We start from the raw sequence: 14,984 nt of genomic DNA on the forward strand, positions 1-14,984 counted from the left end.
GCATTTTCTTAACTCTACCCACAAGAATTCTACATCTTCCGATCGTTTTTCTAATATTTGATTTCATTCTTTTACCAAAAGAGCCATGCCACCCCCTCTGCCTACCTGACTGTCCTTTTGAAACAATGTGTATCCTTAGATGCAAGATCCAACTAAAATCTTCTTTCAGCCACGACTCTGATGCCCACAGCATACCTTCCAATTTCTAACCGCGCTACAAGATCACCTGCTTTATTCTGTACACTGCGTGCATTCAAATATAACACCTTCAAGTCCTTTATCAGTCAACCCTTTTAGATTTTGTCCCCCTTGTATACAGCAACTCATCCCACTGACTGTAATTTTCCCCATCATCTGCCTATCTTTCCTGATAGTCTCAATACACACTGCCTCCGCTTGTAAACCAACAGCCCCATCCTCAGCCTTATCACTCCAGTTCCCAATCCCTACCAAATTACTTTAAACGCTCCCCAATAGATTTAGCAGACCGGCTCACAAGGTTATTGGTCCCCCTCATGTTCAGGAACTAATTATTTTGATATTTGCAATGGAACTGTAGTTGCACTGTCACATATATTGAGGGACAGTGAAAAGCTTGTCCTGCATACCGCTCATTTAGACCAATTCATTAGACATTGCAATGATGTAGTACAAGCTAAAACAATAACAATGCGGAATGAAACTTAACAGCTATAGTGAAAGTGTAGTGCAGGTAGACATTAAGGTCCAAGGTCATAAAGAGGTAGCTTGTGAGGTCAAAAGTCTATCTTACTATAATAGGGAACAATTCAGTAGTTTTATAACAGGGTAGAAGCTGTCCCTGACTCTAGTGGTGTGCTTTCAGGTTTTTGTACCTTAGATTAGATTAGATTACGAGGACACGCAGTCCTCTTTTATTGTCATTTAGTAATGCATCCAACCTGAGAGGGGAGAAGACAGAATGTGTGAGTGTGGTGGGCGAAGGGGATGAATGTGGTCATTGATTATGCTAGTTGCTTTACTGAGGCAGACAGAAATATAGAGTCCGTGGTGGTGAGGAAGCTAGTTTCCATGATGAGCTGAGCTGTGTCCTTAACTGTCTGCAGTTTCTTTCAGTCCCAGGCACAGCAGTTGCCAAGCCAAGCCATTATGTATCCAAACAGGATGCTTCTTTCTATGGTGCACTAATTAATAATAATAAAAAATGAAGGTCAAAGAGGACATGCCAAATTTCTTCAGTCTCCTGAGGAAGTAGAATTGTTGATGGGCTTTTCTTGCTGTAGCACCCACATAGTTGAACCAGGACAGGCTATTGTGATGTTCGCACATAGGAATTTGTTGGGACCAACAACATAGGCAGGAAGAGGGATGAGGTCCTGAAGTGTGAGTTTCGGGAACTCGGCAGAAGGCTGAAGAACAGGACCTCAAGGGTGGCATTCTCAGGATTGCTGCCAGTGCTACGTGACAGTGATGGTAAGAATTGGAGGAGATGGCAGTTGAATGCGTGGCTGAGGAGTTGGTGCAGGGAGCAGGGTTTTAGATTTTTAGATCATTGGGATCTCTTCTGGGGAAGGTGGGACCTGTACAGATTGGATGGGTCCAAATCAGAATCCAAATGCTTATAGATTCTGTCTCTTAGTACTCCCTCCAATAACTTACCTACTACCAACATTAAACTTACTGGCCTATAATTTCCCGGATTACTTTTCGATCCTTTTTTAAACAACGGAACAACATGAGCCACTCTCCAATCCTCCGGCACCTCACCTGTAGACAGCGACATTTTAAATATTTCTGCCAGGGCCCCTGCAATTTTAACACTAGTCTCCTTCAAGGTCCTAGGGAACACCCTGTCAGGTCCCGGGGATTTATCCACTTTAATTTTCCTCAAGACAGCAAGGACCTCCTCCTTTTCGATCTGTACAGTTTCCATGATCTCACTACTTGTTTCCCTTAATTCCATAGACTTCATGCCAGTTTCCTTAGTAAATACAAAGATCTTCCCCATTTCCTTTGGTTCCGCACATAGCCGACCACTCTGATCTTCAAGAGGACCAATTTTATCCCTTACAATCCTTTTGCTCTTAATATACCTGTAAAAGCTCTTTGGATTATCCTTCACTTTGACTGCCAAGGCAACCTCATGTCTTCTGTTAGCCCTCCTGACTGCTTTCTTAAGTATTTTGTTGCTCTTCTTATACTCCTCAAGCTCCTTATTTACTCCCTGCTTCCTATACATGTCATACAACTCCCTCTTCTTCTTTATCAGAGTTGCAATATCCCTTGAGAACCAAGGTTCCTTATTCCTATTCACTTTGCCTTTAATCCTGACAGGAACATACAAATTCTAAGACTGATGGCATGAAGGTAAAACTGAATGATGTGGGGATGGGGTAAGCCTTGTGGTACAAGTATACAGGTTAAAACACAAGTGTTGGCCTCAATTACAGTACCATTGAAGTGAAAAAAAACAGAAGCTCATACAGTTACATTAGAAGAGCTCTGGTTAGTCCCTGTTTGGAGGACTGTAGAGTTAAGTACTGCACATAAGTGAGGAAATTTTACCATTTTGCAGTGTGGATTCATATTAATAATACTGGAACTAATAAGTGGTAAATGATTCATGGCTTCCACCTAGAAGCATCTTGGGGGCAACCTAGATGAGTTTAAACATCATACTATGACCCGATTTTCACAAGTGTTGAGCTGTAAAGATTCTCCCCACTGTGTGAAAGATAGCACTGATAAAACCGTTATTATATTTGAAGGACGATGACAATCAATAAATTTATAATCTTTATTTGGTTTATAAGAAGTTTTGAAATGCCATATACAAGAGTCTTGGACAGTTGAAACTTTTCAAATTAATAAAGTATATTTATTGAAGGATGGCAAAAGTAAACAATTTCACCAAATCAAAACAATCATGATTACAAGCTCATTATAATCCTACTTCCACTTCAGAAAAAGTTTCCATCAACCATGTCTTTTACATTTCTAAAATGACAAATCACTACCTGTACAGGACACCTATTTCTGCATTTAGAAAAGCTTTTATTGAATATTTTTAGATATTCTTGAAAGAAAAGCTTTCCTGAAATGGATTAACCATTTATGCCATCTTTGTCTCTTCTATTCCAGACTGCTTTCCAATTGATGGCTGCAATCAGATTTACAATCCTCACAAATGCCAAAATAATCTTAAATTTCCCAGTTTTGTTAAATATCAAAATTAATCACATTGCAGGATAGAATAAGCTCGGAGAAGACCACCTCTGATTGTTAAATTAACGTTATTTTTTCTTCTTACAAGCTGTAAACTTTAAAAAAACTGACATCCCTACTTATGAATCTATCACATCTTTCCTTGCACTTCCAGGTCCTTTGCAACAATATCAATTTTCAGAACTTAAGAAATCTCCTGACTGCCATTACTTCAAAACATTTAAAAAAGAAATCACTCACACGTTACCTGAGCATAGTCTTTCTCAATTGCAATTCTTTTCTGACTGAAAGTCCTGTAAGAGAAGGAAAATTATTAGCAATACATCTACAATTATTAAAGTGCTCTTCATATTCAACTATTTAAAATTTCAACTTCCAACTTTTGACAAAAAAAAATACTCTAGAGATTCTTAAAGAACAAACAAAACAGAAAGACAGCAGATCTGAAACTGAAACTTTTCAAGTTGGAGATGAGCTATTAGAACCAGAGCATAACCAAAATTGAAACAGAATATGATGAAAATACACTGGCTAACCAACATCCAAAAAAGAAAAGCTATAAATCTCTCACTGTGCACTTTTTAAAAAAAAAACACAGAACCAGGTATAAAAAGCTGTTTTAGTGACATCATAATAACAATAGTGATATTTGGAGAAGGATGAAATTATGTCAGGAAGAATAAATGAAAACTATAAAGGAAAAAAAATTCACATTTACCCACACACCATTCAAGTAATATGTATTTCAATGTATTAGAAGCAGAACTGCACTGTTACTCAGCATGACTGCAGGTGGAATTAAAGTAGAACTTCAAAAAGGACTTCCACTGAAATCTGGCTGCAAAAGCTCCGGAGGGCGGATCTTAGTCAAGATGGTGCTAAATGGCAACTCCTTTGCTTGCATCTTTGGAAACTGCTCTATTTCCATCTTTAATATCTCTATTTTTCCGTTTCAGGGTTCTTTTGAAGACCCTGACCTGGAGTTACACGCTGACTTCAGTCCTTTGCGGGAATGGGACCCGCACTCAGGGTGTAACGACTGGCCGTTATCCGACATGCCAAGGGCCTGGCCTAAGAGTTCAGCTCACCTTTAGAGATCTCAGATCTCAGGGCTCTGGAGACGGGCATTTCGAAGGTCTGTGACCCGGACCGGTGTGTCATGGGAACTGGAACATCTTTAGTTGTGTGCCCAGAGACTTGAGATCTTTGGGCACAGAGCGTGTAAAAAATGATGCAACGGACTTCTAACATCGTATTTCAACAAGTTGTTATTCCTCCCCTCTCGCTGTGAAACAGAAATATCTCTTTCTCCCTTATTGGGGAGAGAGAGAACCTGTGGTTGTTGAATACTGGGTGAGCATATAGTCTTTGGGGTAAATGCAAGTCTGTGTCTTTGCTGTTGCTTTTGCTCATGCTAGAGTTCTCAGTGGTGGGTGCTGATGCTATTTTTTTGCTGGTGGGGGGAGGGGGGATCGTTGCTTGCTGTCGCTTACACGCGGGAGGGAGGGGAGATGGGGGGGACTTTGGGGTTCTAACATTTAACTGTCATTAATTCCGGGCACTCCTCTGTTTCCATGGATGGTTGCTAAGAAAAAGCATTTCAGGATATATATTTTGTACATTTCTCTGACATTAAATGTACTTTTGAAAATATCCATGATAACCTAGCGATCCCCAGAATAACTGATGAGTAATAAATCATGGACAAAACAATCTCAGACCCAACTGCAGATCCTGAAGTACTAAACAGTAGAATGGACAGAAATTTTCATATCAGATTCTGAATGGCTTGGGAGGCAGATGAAAACCACACGTCTAACTCTGTGACTGAGAAAACAACTCACATTTGTCTAAGTCATTTTGCTATAGGACTAAAGTAATATTCTGCCCAGAATTCTGTAGGAGCTATAGTTGGGAATTTGTATACTAAAATAAAAACTATTTGGAGTTGATGAAAACCTTCGGGAGATCTTCAAACATGGGACTGCAGCCCTTATTTTGCACAGAGTTAGAGGATCTGCAATAACGAGGAATTTTTATCTTTCCTTAACAAAGGAGGAGGCCACTAAGCCCATTAAGTCTATACCCGGTCTCACAGCAAGCCCATTTCCCCTTCTTATTTTCCTCACAGATGCCCATTAACGCACATGAAAACAGGAAGGTCGTTTAACTCTCAGCTGAAGTCCTCCTTCCGCATTCTCACAGCAATGGCCTGTTGTGACAACAGAAATTCAACCGATGTGTTTAAAAATGTAACACAATCTTGAATCCTCAAATCCTCAATGCGATTAGTAAGTTGATTTAAACATGCTTCTCCAAAACTTTCAATTCTCTAAATAACTTTACACCAATATTTCAATAAAACAAACTGCGACTTTAAAAGAATATTTATTTCAGTCACCTGCTTGAGGGGTAAGCACATGAGAAAAAAATCATACTTGCACACAGTTTTTAAAATACAAATCAAGCAAACGAGAGGAAAGCTATGCTGTTCTCAGTCACTTCACACTCTAAAGTTCCTGACCTCTTTTCAGTAATCAAATATAAAAAAAAGAGATCCAACACATTATCTGGTGAATGTCAGGGAACAAGATAAAGCAACCATCATCATAGTAGTCACTTCTCAAAGTTCCAAAATCTCTTTTCAAAGGCATAGGAACCTGCTCATACACTCAGTGGCTACTTTATTGGGTTATTGAGTTCATGTTCTGCTGCTGTAGCCCATCCACTTCAAGGTTTGACACGTTTTGCATTCAGAATTTTGAGTTTACATTCTGCCTCATCTTTAAGTGATCCCTTACTCTCTTTGCCATTATTCGTGAACCGGAAATATATTAAAGATACTAAATTTTGTCTTCAGTTAACATTTAAAGGCATGAACTTAACTTGGAATCACTTGTGATGAGGGATGGCAACTTTGATCAAGATGATCAAGAAAATTAAAAAGTAGTACAGTGGATTCCGGTCAATTGGGCTGTTGGTTAATTGAGCAGCACTTATTTGGGACATCTTTTAAAGAACAATAACTAATCGAGAAAACAGTTGGGATTCTCCTCGTTTATTTAGGACAATATGCTGCTTTAATGGCTGCTGCTGCATGGTTTCTAACTAGAGTCAGACGCTTGCATTTCTGTGGCTGTGAAGACACTACACTGTGCTTTAAGTGAACAGTTTTTAAATAGTGTCAGTTGCATGTGCTTGTGTTCATAAAAGCAGTGATTTTTGTCACTGATAGTCGCGAGAAATAGAGACAATTCTGAACTGCTTTGCACACTGCGATTTCAAGCATTCAGATTTGGATGCTAGAAATGAAACAAATTTCTCCACTTCAACAAGTTAGAAACTACAACGAATTTGAATGTATCAACAATCTTCTTGAATGTTACAATGAAAATGAAGATTTGGAGGATGCAATCATTAATAGCATTGTATGAAAGCAGTCTATTATCTACAGAGGGTGTCTATGCTGATTTTGTTCATTTGCAGTCAATCAAAAGAAAGTGGCAACCTACACTGGATTAATTCCTCCATCGATAACTATTAAGAATCGATACAGTTTTGTAGTACTGAGGTAGTATTAACAGTGTTCAAATTTGTTCTGTACTTCATTTAAATATATGATTTTTTTATTCAGTTAGATGGTAGTTTGTCTTTTTTTATCCCTTTTTAACTACTTCCATGAAAACTTTGACTAATTGAGGCAGCCACTTAATTGGGCAAAATGTACTAGTCCCAATGTGTCCCAATTAATTAGAATCCACTGTACAGTCATCCCTTGGTATCTGCGGGGGATTGGTTCCAGGACACCCCACAGATGCCCAGGTCCTTTATATAAAATGGCGTAGTATTTTCATATAATCTACGCACATCCTCCCATATACTTTAAATCATCTCTAGATTACTTATAATACCTAATACAATGTAAATGCTATGTAATTAATTGTTATACTGTATTGTTTAGGGAATAATGACACTTTGGAGGAGGCTCAATAATACTAATGTCAGGATCTGTGGAGGTTGAGGGCTGAGGATCTTCAAGCGTTGAAGGTCCAAGCTTCACAATTGCAGATGCTTTGGTTAGAAGCATTGTTATAGGAAGCTGTTTCTTCTTTTTCTTTGCATCATCAAACAAATCTTGCAGTGGTTGTAGGCATGTTGTTATCCCTTGGGTGACATGGAGGCTTCGTTCCATCGAAGGATTGTACTCGAGGATCATATCCTTTAACACTTGCGCCTGTTGAAAAACTGCTGCAAATTTTTCAAGTGTCCAAATTGATGGCTCTGCCTCCTCTACATCTTCTGTAGAGGATTTCAGCAGATCCTTGAGTTCCTTGTTGGTAAGGGTTTCTCTACGCTCTTCTATGTGTTCCTCAACACTGTCCTCAATCATGTCAGATAAGCCTTCCGCACCAACTTCCCTTGCAACATTCAAGATATTCCCGACTTCTGCATCAATAGTGGGGAAGCCCCTGAAATCACTGACTACCTCACTCCATAATGGCTTCCAACATACATTGACTGTCTCGGGCTTTCGGGCATATACAGCCTCTGCAATTGTGAAGCTCTTCTATAAATTCATGATGCTGCAGTCAGGGTTAGTACCAAGTGCAGCACGAATCCTCCCGAAGGTGAGGCGGGTGTAAGTCGCCCTAATGCACTTGACGATGCCTTCACAGAAACAAAGGGTAAACACAAGTAGCGAACGAACAAGACGCGAGGCGAACAATGCTCAAATGATGAGTGCTGGAGAGAGACTGAGGATCTGAGATATGGCAGGAGGTTAGAGCAGGGTATGCCTACACATCACTTCATTCGCATGGATTAAGCGTAGTGCTCGGAGTGCGGCAAATTCAAGTTTTGCTTTTTGGAACTTCCTGGAATTCCCCCCCCCCCCCAAATATTTTCGATCCATGGTTGGTTGAATCCTCGGATAAGGAGGGCCGACTGCATATAGTAAATCAGAGCTGTAAATGCCATCGAAGAGCAGACATCTGGAAATCAAGTTATTTAAATAAAAAACAATCTGAATCTAAATTTCATGAATGAAAACACAAGAGTACAAAATGAAACAACTAAAATCAATATTATTTATTTGATCAACTAAAATGCTGTTCAGTTTTGGTCATGTAACAGTGCATCAAATCTTAATATTCATAGACGTGGATCACATAAATAAGGTACTTTACCTGAAAACAACAATGCAATCTTGATATAAGAGGCTGACAAAAGGCATTGTCAACATTTATGAAGGTAAACTAATATTTCCAAATTGGGTGACATGAAAATTGCCACGATGCAGCCAAAATGAAATGCAATAAAAGCCATTATATTGAGCTAGCACTGTAATCAAAATCATATGAAGAATTACAGGAAGGCTTTATAGATTTATTTCTTTACTCTCTGGGATGTTAGAAAATTGAAATGACCTGGTCAAACACAAGAAAGAATAATCCAACTTCATTTCAAGTGATGGATTAATATTTGACAGGAAACGTTAAAAAAGATTGAAATTCAGTGGGGATCTAGAGAATTTTTGAGAAAGCATACAACTTTTCACTAAAACATCTACAAAATTCAAAGAAACCATGAAAGTTGAGTATCTCTGATGGAATATTGATACTTCAAATAGGATTTGTTAACCATGAAAGCTAGAGGAATGTCAAAAAAGGTGACAAAATAAATCATAGTTAGAATTTTTTGGAATACTGTCGAGTTTCACCAGAACGTCTAGTTGTGTACAAGTTGGAAGCTACAAAATAATCAGAATAGAAGGAAGCAACACACAAAGTTGCTGGTGAACGCAGCAGGCCAGGCAGCATCTCTAGGAAGAGGTACAGTCGACGTTTCAGGCCGAGACCCTTCATCAGGACTAACTGAAAGAAGAGCTAGTAAGTGTTTTTAAAGTGGGAGGGGGAGGGATGGAGCGAAGAGCTGGACAGTTGATTGGCAAAAAGGACATGAGAGGATCATGGGACAGGAGGCCCAGGGAGAAAGAGGGGGGGGGGGACCCCAGAGGATAGGCAAGGGGTATAGTGAGAGGGACACAGGGAGAAAGAGGAGAGAGAGAGAGAAAGAATGTGTGTATATAAATAACTGATAGGGTACAAGGGGGAGGTGGGGCATTAGCAGAAGTTTGAGAAGTCAATGTTCATGCCATCAGGTTGGAGGCTACCCAGACAGAATATAAGGTGTTGTTCCTCCAACCTGAGTGTGGCTTCATCTTTACAGTAGAGGAGGCCGTGGATAGACATATCAGAATGGGAATGGGACGTGGAATTAAAATGTGTGGCCACTGGGAGATCCTGCTTTCTCTGGCAAACAGAGCGTAGGTGTTCAGCAAAGTGGTCTCCCAGTCTGCGTCGGGTCTCGCCAATATATAGAAGGCCACATCGGGAACACCGGACGCAGTATATCACCCCAGCCGACTCACAGGTGAAGTGTTGCCTCACCTGGAAGGACTGTCTGGGGCCCTGAATGGTAGTAAGGGAAAATTGACTTCTCAAACCTCCGCTAATGCCCCACCTCCTCCTCGTACCCCACCCGTTATTTATTTATTTATTTATTTATTTACACACATTCTTTTTCTCTCTCTCCTTTTTCTCCCTCTGTCCCCCTCACTCTACCCCTTACCCATCCTCCGGTCCCCCCCCCCGCCCTTTTCTTTCTCCCTAAGCCTCCTGTTCCATGATCCTCTCATATCCCTTTTGCCAATCAACTGTCCAGCTCTTGGCTCCATCCTTCCCCCTCCTGTCTTCTCCTATCATTTTGGATCTCCCCCTCCCCCTCTCAAATCTCTTACTAGTTCTTCTTTCAGTTAGTCCTGACGAAGGGTCTCGGCCCGAAACGTCAACTGTACCTCTTCCTAAAGATGCTTTCTGACCTGCTGCATTCATCAGCAACTTTGTGTTCCTCGTGTTTCCGAGAATAGAAGGAAGCTGGGAGCTATCAAATGGCATCAATGAAGCTAAGAAAATTATGATGAGATTGTTAACGAGGATGTACTGCAGGTGTTGTATTTGAAAAAAATAACAAAACCTTTGAAATGGGAGCTTATTTGCAAAAGATAGAATAAGAGGTAGCTTAATTATGAGGGAACAGGTTTGTAAGGGCAAATATCTCAGGAAAGCATGAGAAACTTCTGCAAACCAACCCTCATCAAGATCTTGCAAAAATACATCAATTTCAACAGGTTAATAACCCCCAACTTCATTGCCACTTCTTTCTCACTTATTATGAAGTAGCAAGGTATCGATGAAAATTGATGCAGGATGGTGACTGGATTCCCTATCGCTACTTCCCTTATTTGGTTCCATTCATCACCTTCCTTTCTTTTCAGCTTCCATACGCTGTAGTCTTTTGTTGTCTCTACTTATTACTCCCCTAGCCTCATTATCTTCATGTTTCCTTCCTCTAATCAAATCCATCTGCCTATCATTTCTCCTCACCTAGATCCACCTATCACTTGCCAGTTCCTGCCTCACCTCTTCTCTCATTATACTGGCCATCTCCCTTTTACAATCTCAGTCATGATTCATTGACTTCACCAGAAATATTAACTATTTCTTTCCCTCTTCTGATGTTGTCTGATCTACTGAGTCTCTACAGCCAACATGGTTTCACGAAAGGGCAATCTATGACAAACTTATTGGAGTACTTTGAGAATGGAACATGCAAGGTGGATAAAGGCACTGCACAAGGTACCACGTAAAAAGTATTCATGTGTATGAATGCAAAAAACAAGTGCAAGACCTTGCGCCATGCCATTCACATTAATAATCCATCTGGAGGATTAACAGATAAAAGGATTGTGCTAATTAGATCATTTTCAGGTTGGCAAGCACCCAGAGTACAAAAAGGATGAATGCCAAGCCCTCAACTATTAACAATCTGGATTAATGACTGTATTAATAATCTGTAGGTGACAAAAAAGTAAATTGAGACTATAACACAAAATCAGTAAAAGACAAATGAGAAAGCAAGCACAAACTTGGCAGAAAAATGTAATGAAAAATGAGGTTATCTACCTTGGTAGCAAGCAAAATACTAAACAGAGAGAAATTGCAAAATGCTGCTGTACAAAGCGTACTTTATGCCAAGTGCCCTATAAGAAAGTTATCAAACAGGCATTGCAAATAATTAAGAAATCAAAAAGAATATAAGTTGAGTACCCCTTATTTGAAATGTTTGCAGCTAGAAGTGTTTTGAATTTCAGGTTTTGGAATATATAATGAGATAGCTTGGGATTGCCATCATTTCCGACTCTGCATTAGTGCGGTACAGGTAAGTAGTCTTTGTCTTGCACTTGTTCATCTCACATATGCACCTAACAGTAACAATTATTACATACCATTAATATAATGAAAATATAATGTGTGCAAGATAACAAAAGCAGCACAGTAGCATTGGGAGAATAACTGAATCAGCTGTTGAACAACAAACAGCAGCCTTTCAGTCTCTACCTACAATGCTGTGATTTGATTATAAGGTTACAGTACACTACTTGTATTTTACTTTTTTTTAAAGCTTTTATGTAAGGTACAAAAACAACCAGCATCACAGACTTGTTCTGGTGTTAGATTTTCACCAGTGACAATCTTTGCAAAATCAGTGAATTTCTCTGCTGCTTCATGATCAGCATCTTTAATTTTTTTAAATCTTTAAAAATTTAATGTTATGCCTCTTCTTAAATATCTGTAACCAGCCCGCTGAATATTCACAATTACCTTCAATTTTCAGTTCATTGTAATATCTCTGCTTGTTTCATTATCAGCATACTAGCAATCCACATATCTTCACTGTGACACTGATGAATCCATTCTTTAAATACACAACTGACACCTTCATTTTTTGCTTTCTGCAGTGTTTTTCCATTTTTCATTAACTTCTGTACATCACACATGCAAGGTCACTTCTCAAAGGTGTCTGAAATGCAGAGACCTGCACTTCACCTAGGAACGTTCCCAGCACCTTGTGGAATTTTCCATTTGTGATATATGTCAATGCTCAAAAAAGAATTCAGATTTTTGAAGGTTTTCAGATTTTGGAATTTCAGATAATGGTTGTTCAATCTATATTACCCTTTATTGCAAAGGGGTTAAAGTGTAAAAGAAGGAAAACTTTGCTACAACTACATGCAGAGGTGGTGCAGGCCACAGCTAGAATACTGCATTTTATATCAGTCTTCATATTTAAGGAATTACCTACACTGGAAACAGAAAATTCAGTAAATTATTGGATGAAGGGCTGATATTTGATGAAAGGCTAAATATGTTGATCCCATAACTTGGTATTGTAGCAGAATCAAAAGTCTTTATTTAAGTACAGTAAGTTCTGAAGAAGTTTGAAATAGAAATAGAGGGAACGATTCTCCTCATGAGAGAATCTAGGATTATGGACAAACTGTCAGATAAAGAGGTTAACACGAGGAATTCTGCAGATGCTGGAAATTCAAGCAACACACATCAAAGTTGCTGGTGAATGCAGCAGGCCAGGCAGCATCTCTAGGAAGAGGTACAGTCGATGTTTCAGGCCGACACCCTTCGTCAGGACTAACTGAAGAAAGAGCTAGTAAGAGATTTAAAAGTGGGAGGGGCAGGGGGGGTAGCTCTTTCTTCAGTTGGTCCTGACGAAGGGTCTCGGCCTGAAACGTTGACTGTACCTCTTCCTAGAGATAAAGAGGTTGTTCATGTAAGACTGAGGATGCTACAAAGAGTTGAGAATCTTTGGAATTATTTCCCAGGGAGCTGTGAAAGCAAAGTAATTTAACATATTCCAGATGATGAAAAAAAACTTAATTTTGATAACAGTTTCTGGAAGGAGAGTTATGACCAAGATATTATTAGCTTGATGTTATCAAGTAAGGGATCAGATAAGGGGCCAAATTGCTTCGTTCTGCTCCCATTTTTCATGTTCTCATCCTTGTATATTGTACATGACTTAGATGGTGAGATTCAGAATCAGGTTTATTATCACTCACATATGTCATGAAATTTGTTAACTTAGCAGCAGTAGTTCAATATAATACTTACTATAGAAGAGGGAAAATTACAGTATACGTCTATTGAATAGATTAAAATCATGCAAAAAACCAAATATGTATTAAAAAAGTGAGATCGTGTTCATGGGCTCAATGTCCATTTAGGAATCGGATGGCAGAGGGGAAGAAGCTGTCCCTGAATCACTGAGTATGTGCCTTCAGGCTTCTGTACCTCCTACCTGATGAGAAAAAGGCCCGCCCTGGGTGCTGTTAAAAGAAAGTTAAAGTCTGTCCCGAGCCCTGGAGGTCCTTAATAATGGACACTGCCTTTCTGAAACACCGCTCCCTAAAGATGCCCTGGGTAGTTTGTAGGCTAGTACCCAAGATGGAGCCGAGTAAATTTACAACCTCTGCAGCTTCTTTCAGTCCTGTGCTGTAGCCAACCTATACCAGACAGTGATGCAGCCTGTCAGAATGCTCTTCACAGTACATCTGTAGAAGTTTTTGAGTGTATTTGTTGACATACCAAATCTCTTCAAACTTGTAATGAAGTATAGCCACTGTCTTGCCTTCTTTATCACTGCATCAATATGTTGGGATCAGGTTAGGTCCTCAGATCTTGATGCCCAGGAACTTGAAACTGCTCACTCTCTCCACTTCTGATGATTGGTATGTGTTCCTTTGTCTTACTCTTCCTGAAGTCCACAAGCAGCTCTTTTGTCTTACTGACGTTGAGAGCAAGGTTATTGCTGCGGCACCACTACGCTATTGGAATATCTTGCTCCTGTACGCCCTCTCGTCTCCATCTGAGATTCTACCAACAATCTATCATCAGCAAATTTATATATGGTATTTGAGCTATGCCTAATACCAATATTTATGGGTATAGAGTAGAGCAGAGCAGAGCAGTGGGCTAAGCACACACCCGAGATGCACCAGTGTTGATTCCAACCATATCATAAAGGCAAACCATTCCTATCTCCACAATGCTGTCTGACTGTACTCCTCATATATTTTTCAGCTTAAATCTGTATTCATCTATTTGCTGTCTTTTAGCTTGAATATTACAAAGATCATTTGACCATACTTTAAACTCTAGATGCAAAGTTCATGCTGCCTACATCCTAATTTGTGACAAATTCCATTCACCCATTACGCTGTAGTGTCTTTTTCTCAGTCAACCAATATCTCAATTTTCAGATTCTCCAATACCTTGCCTTACCTATAATATCCTTCAGCTCTACAACCCTCAGAACATCTGCAGTTCTAGCTGACTTCTAGTACTTTTATTTTTCTTTACATTGCTTCTCAATTTATTGCTAGGCTTTCAGTAGGGCAACTCACTAGTTCTCTCCCCTCCTCAAAATCTGCTCCTTAGTCTCTCACCGGCCCTATATAATTTCCGGGTTTTGTGTGGAAAATTTACTGCTGCAAAGAAAAGTTAAAATTTACCTATATTAAAAACTATGCAAATTGAAATGTAGTTGATATGAAAGCAGGTTTAAGTAACAGCAAATCAGACCTCAGACCCTTTTTAATAAACTGTACATTATCCATAATTTTAATATGGGTAATGTACCATATTTCAGATTTTGTATATTGAGTTGTTTCATCCTCTCTCAAGCAGCACATGCAAGACAAATAAACAAGGATACATTAAGGATACATTAAGCTTTAGAATAATTCAGAGGGGAATGATAGAAAAATATTTTAAAATTAAAATTAATTTTGTTGGTTTCATTAAAAAATGTCCATTTCTTCTACTGTCCATGTACCTATTAGACTCTTCCTGTAATGTAACTGA

At 39.3% G+C, this 14,984-nt stretch overlaps 1 protein-coding gene across 3 annotated transcripts in view; it reads right to left on the minus strand.

Moving 5' to 3' along the window:
• LOC140200080 (F-BAR and double SH3 domains protein 2-like) overlaps positions 1-14,984 on the minus strand; it is a 245,379-nt gene that overhangs the window by 198,881 nt on the left and 31,514 nt on the right. For all 3 annotated transcript variants that reach the window (XM_072262822.1, XM_072262820.1, XM_072262821.1), the window contains exon 3: positions 3,452-3,497. In XM_072262822.1, coding sequence (XP_072118923.1) covers positions 3,452-3,497 — 46 coding nt within the window. The remainder of the gene's footprint in view (positions 1-3,451; positions 3,498-14,984) is intronic.

Source organism: Mobula birostris, chromosome 7 (genome assembly GCF_030028105.1).
Source record: "Mobula birostris isolate sMobBir1 chromosome 7, sMobBir1.hap1, whole genome shotgun sequence".
NCBI classification, from domain to species: domain Eukaryota; kingdom Metazoa; phylum Chordata; class Chondrichthyes; order Myliobatiformes; family Myliobatidae; genus Mobula; species Mobula birostris.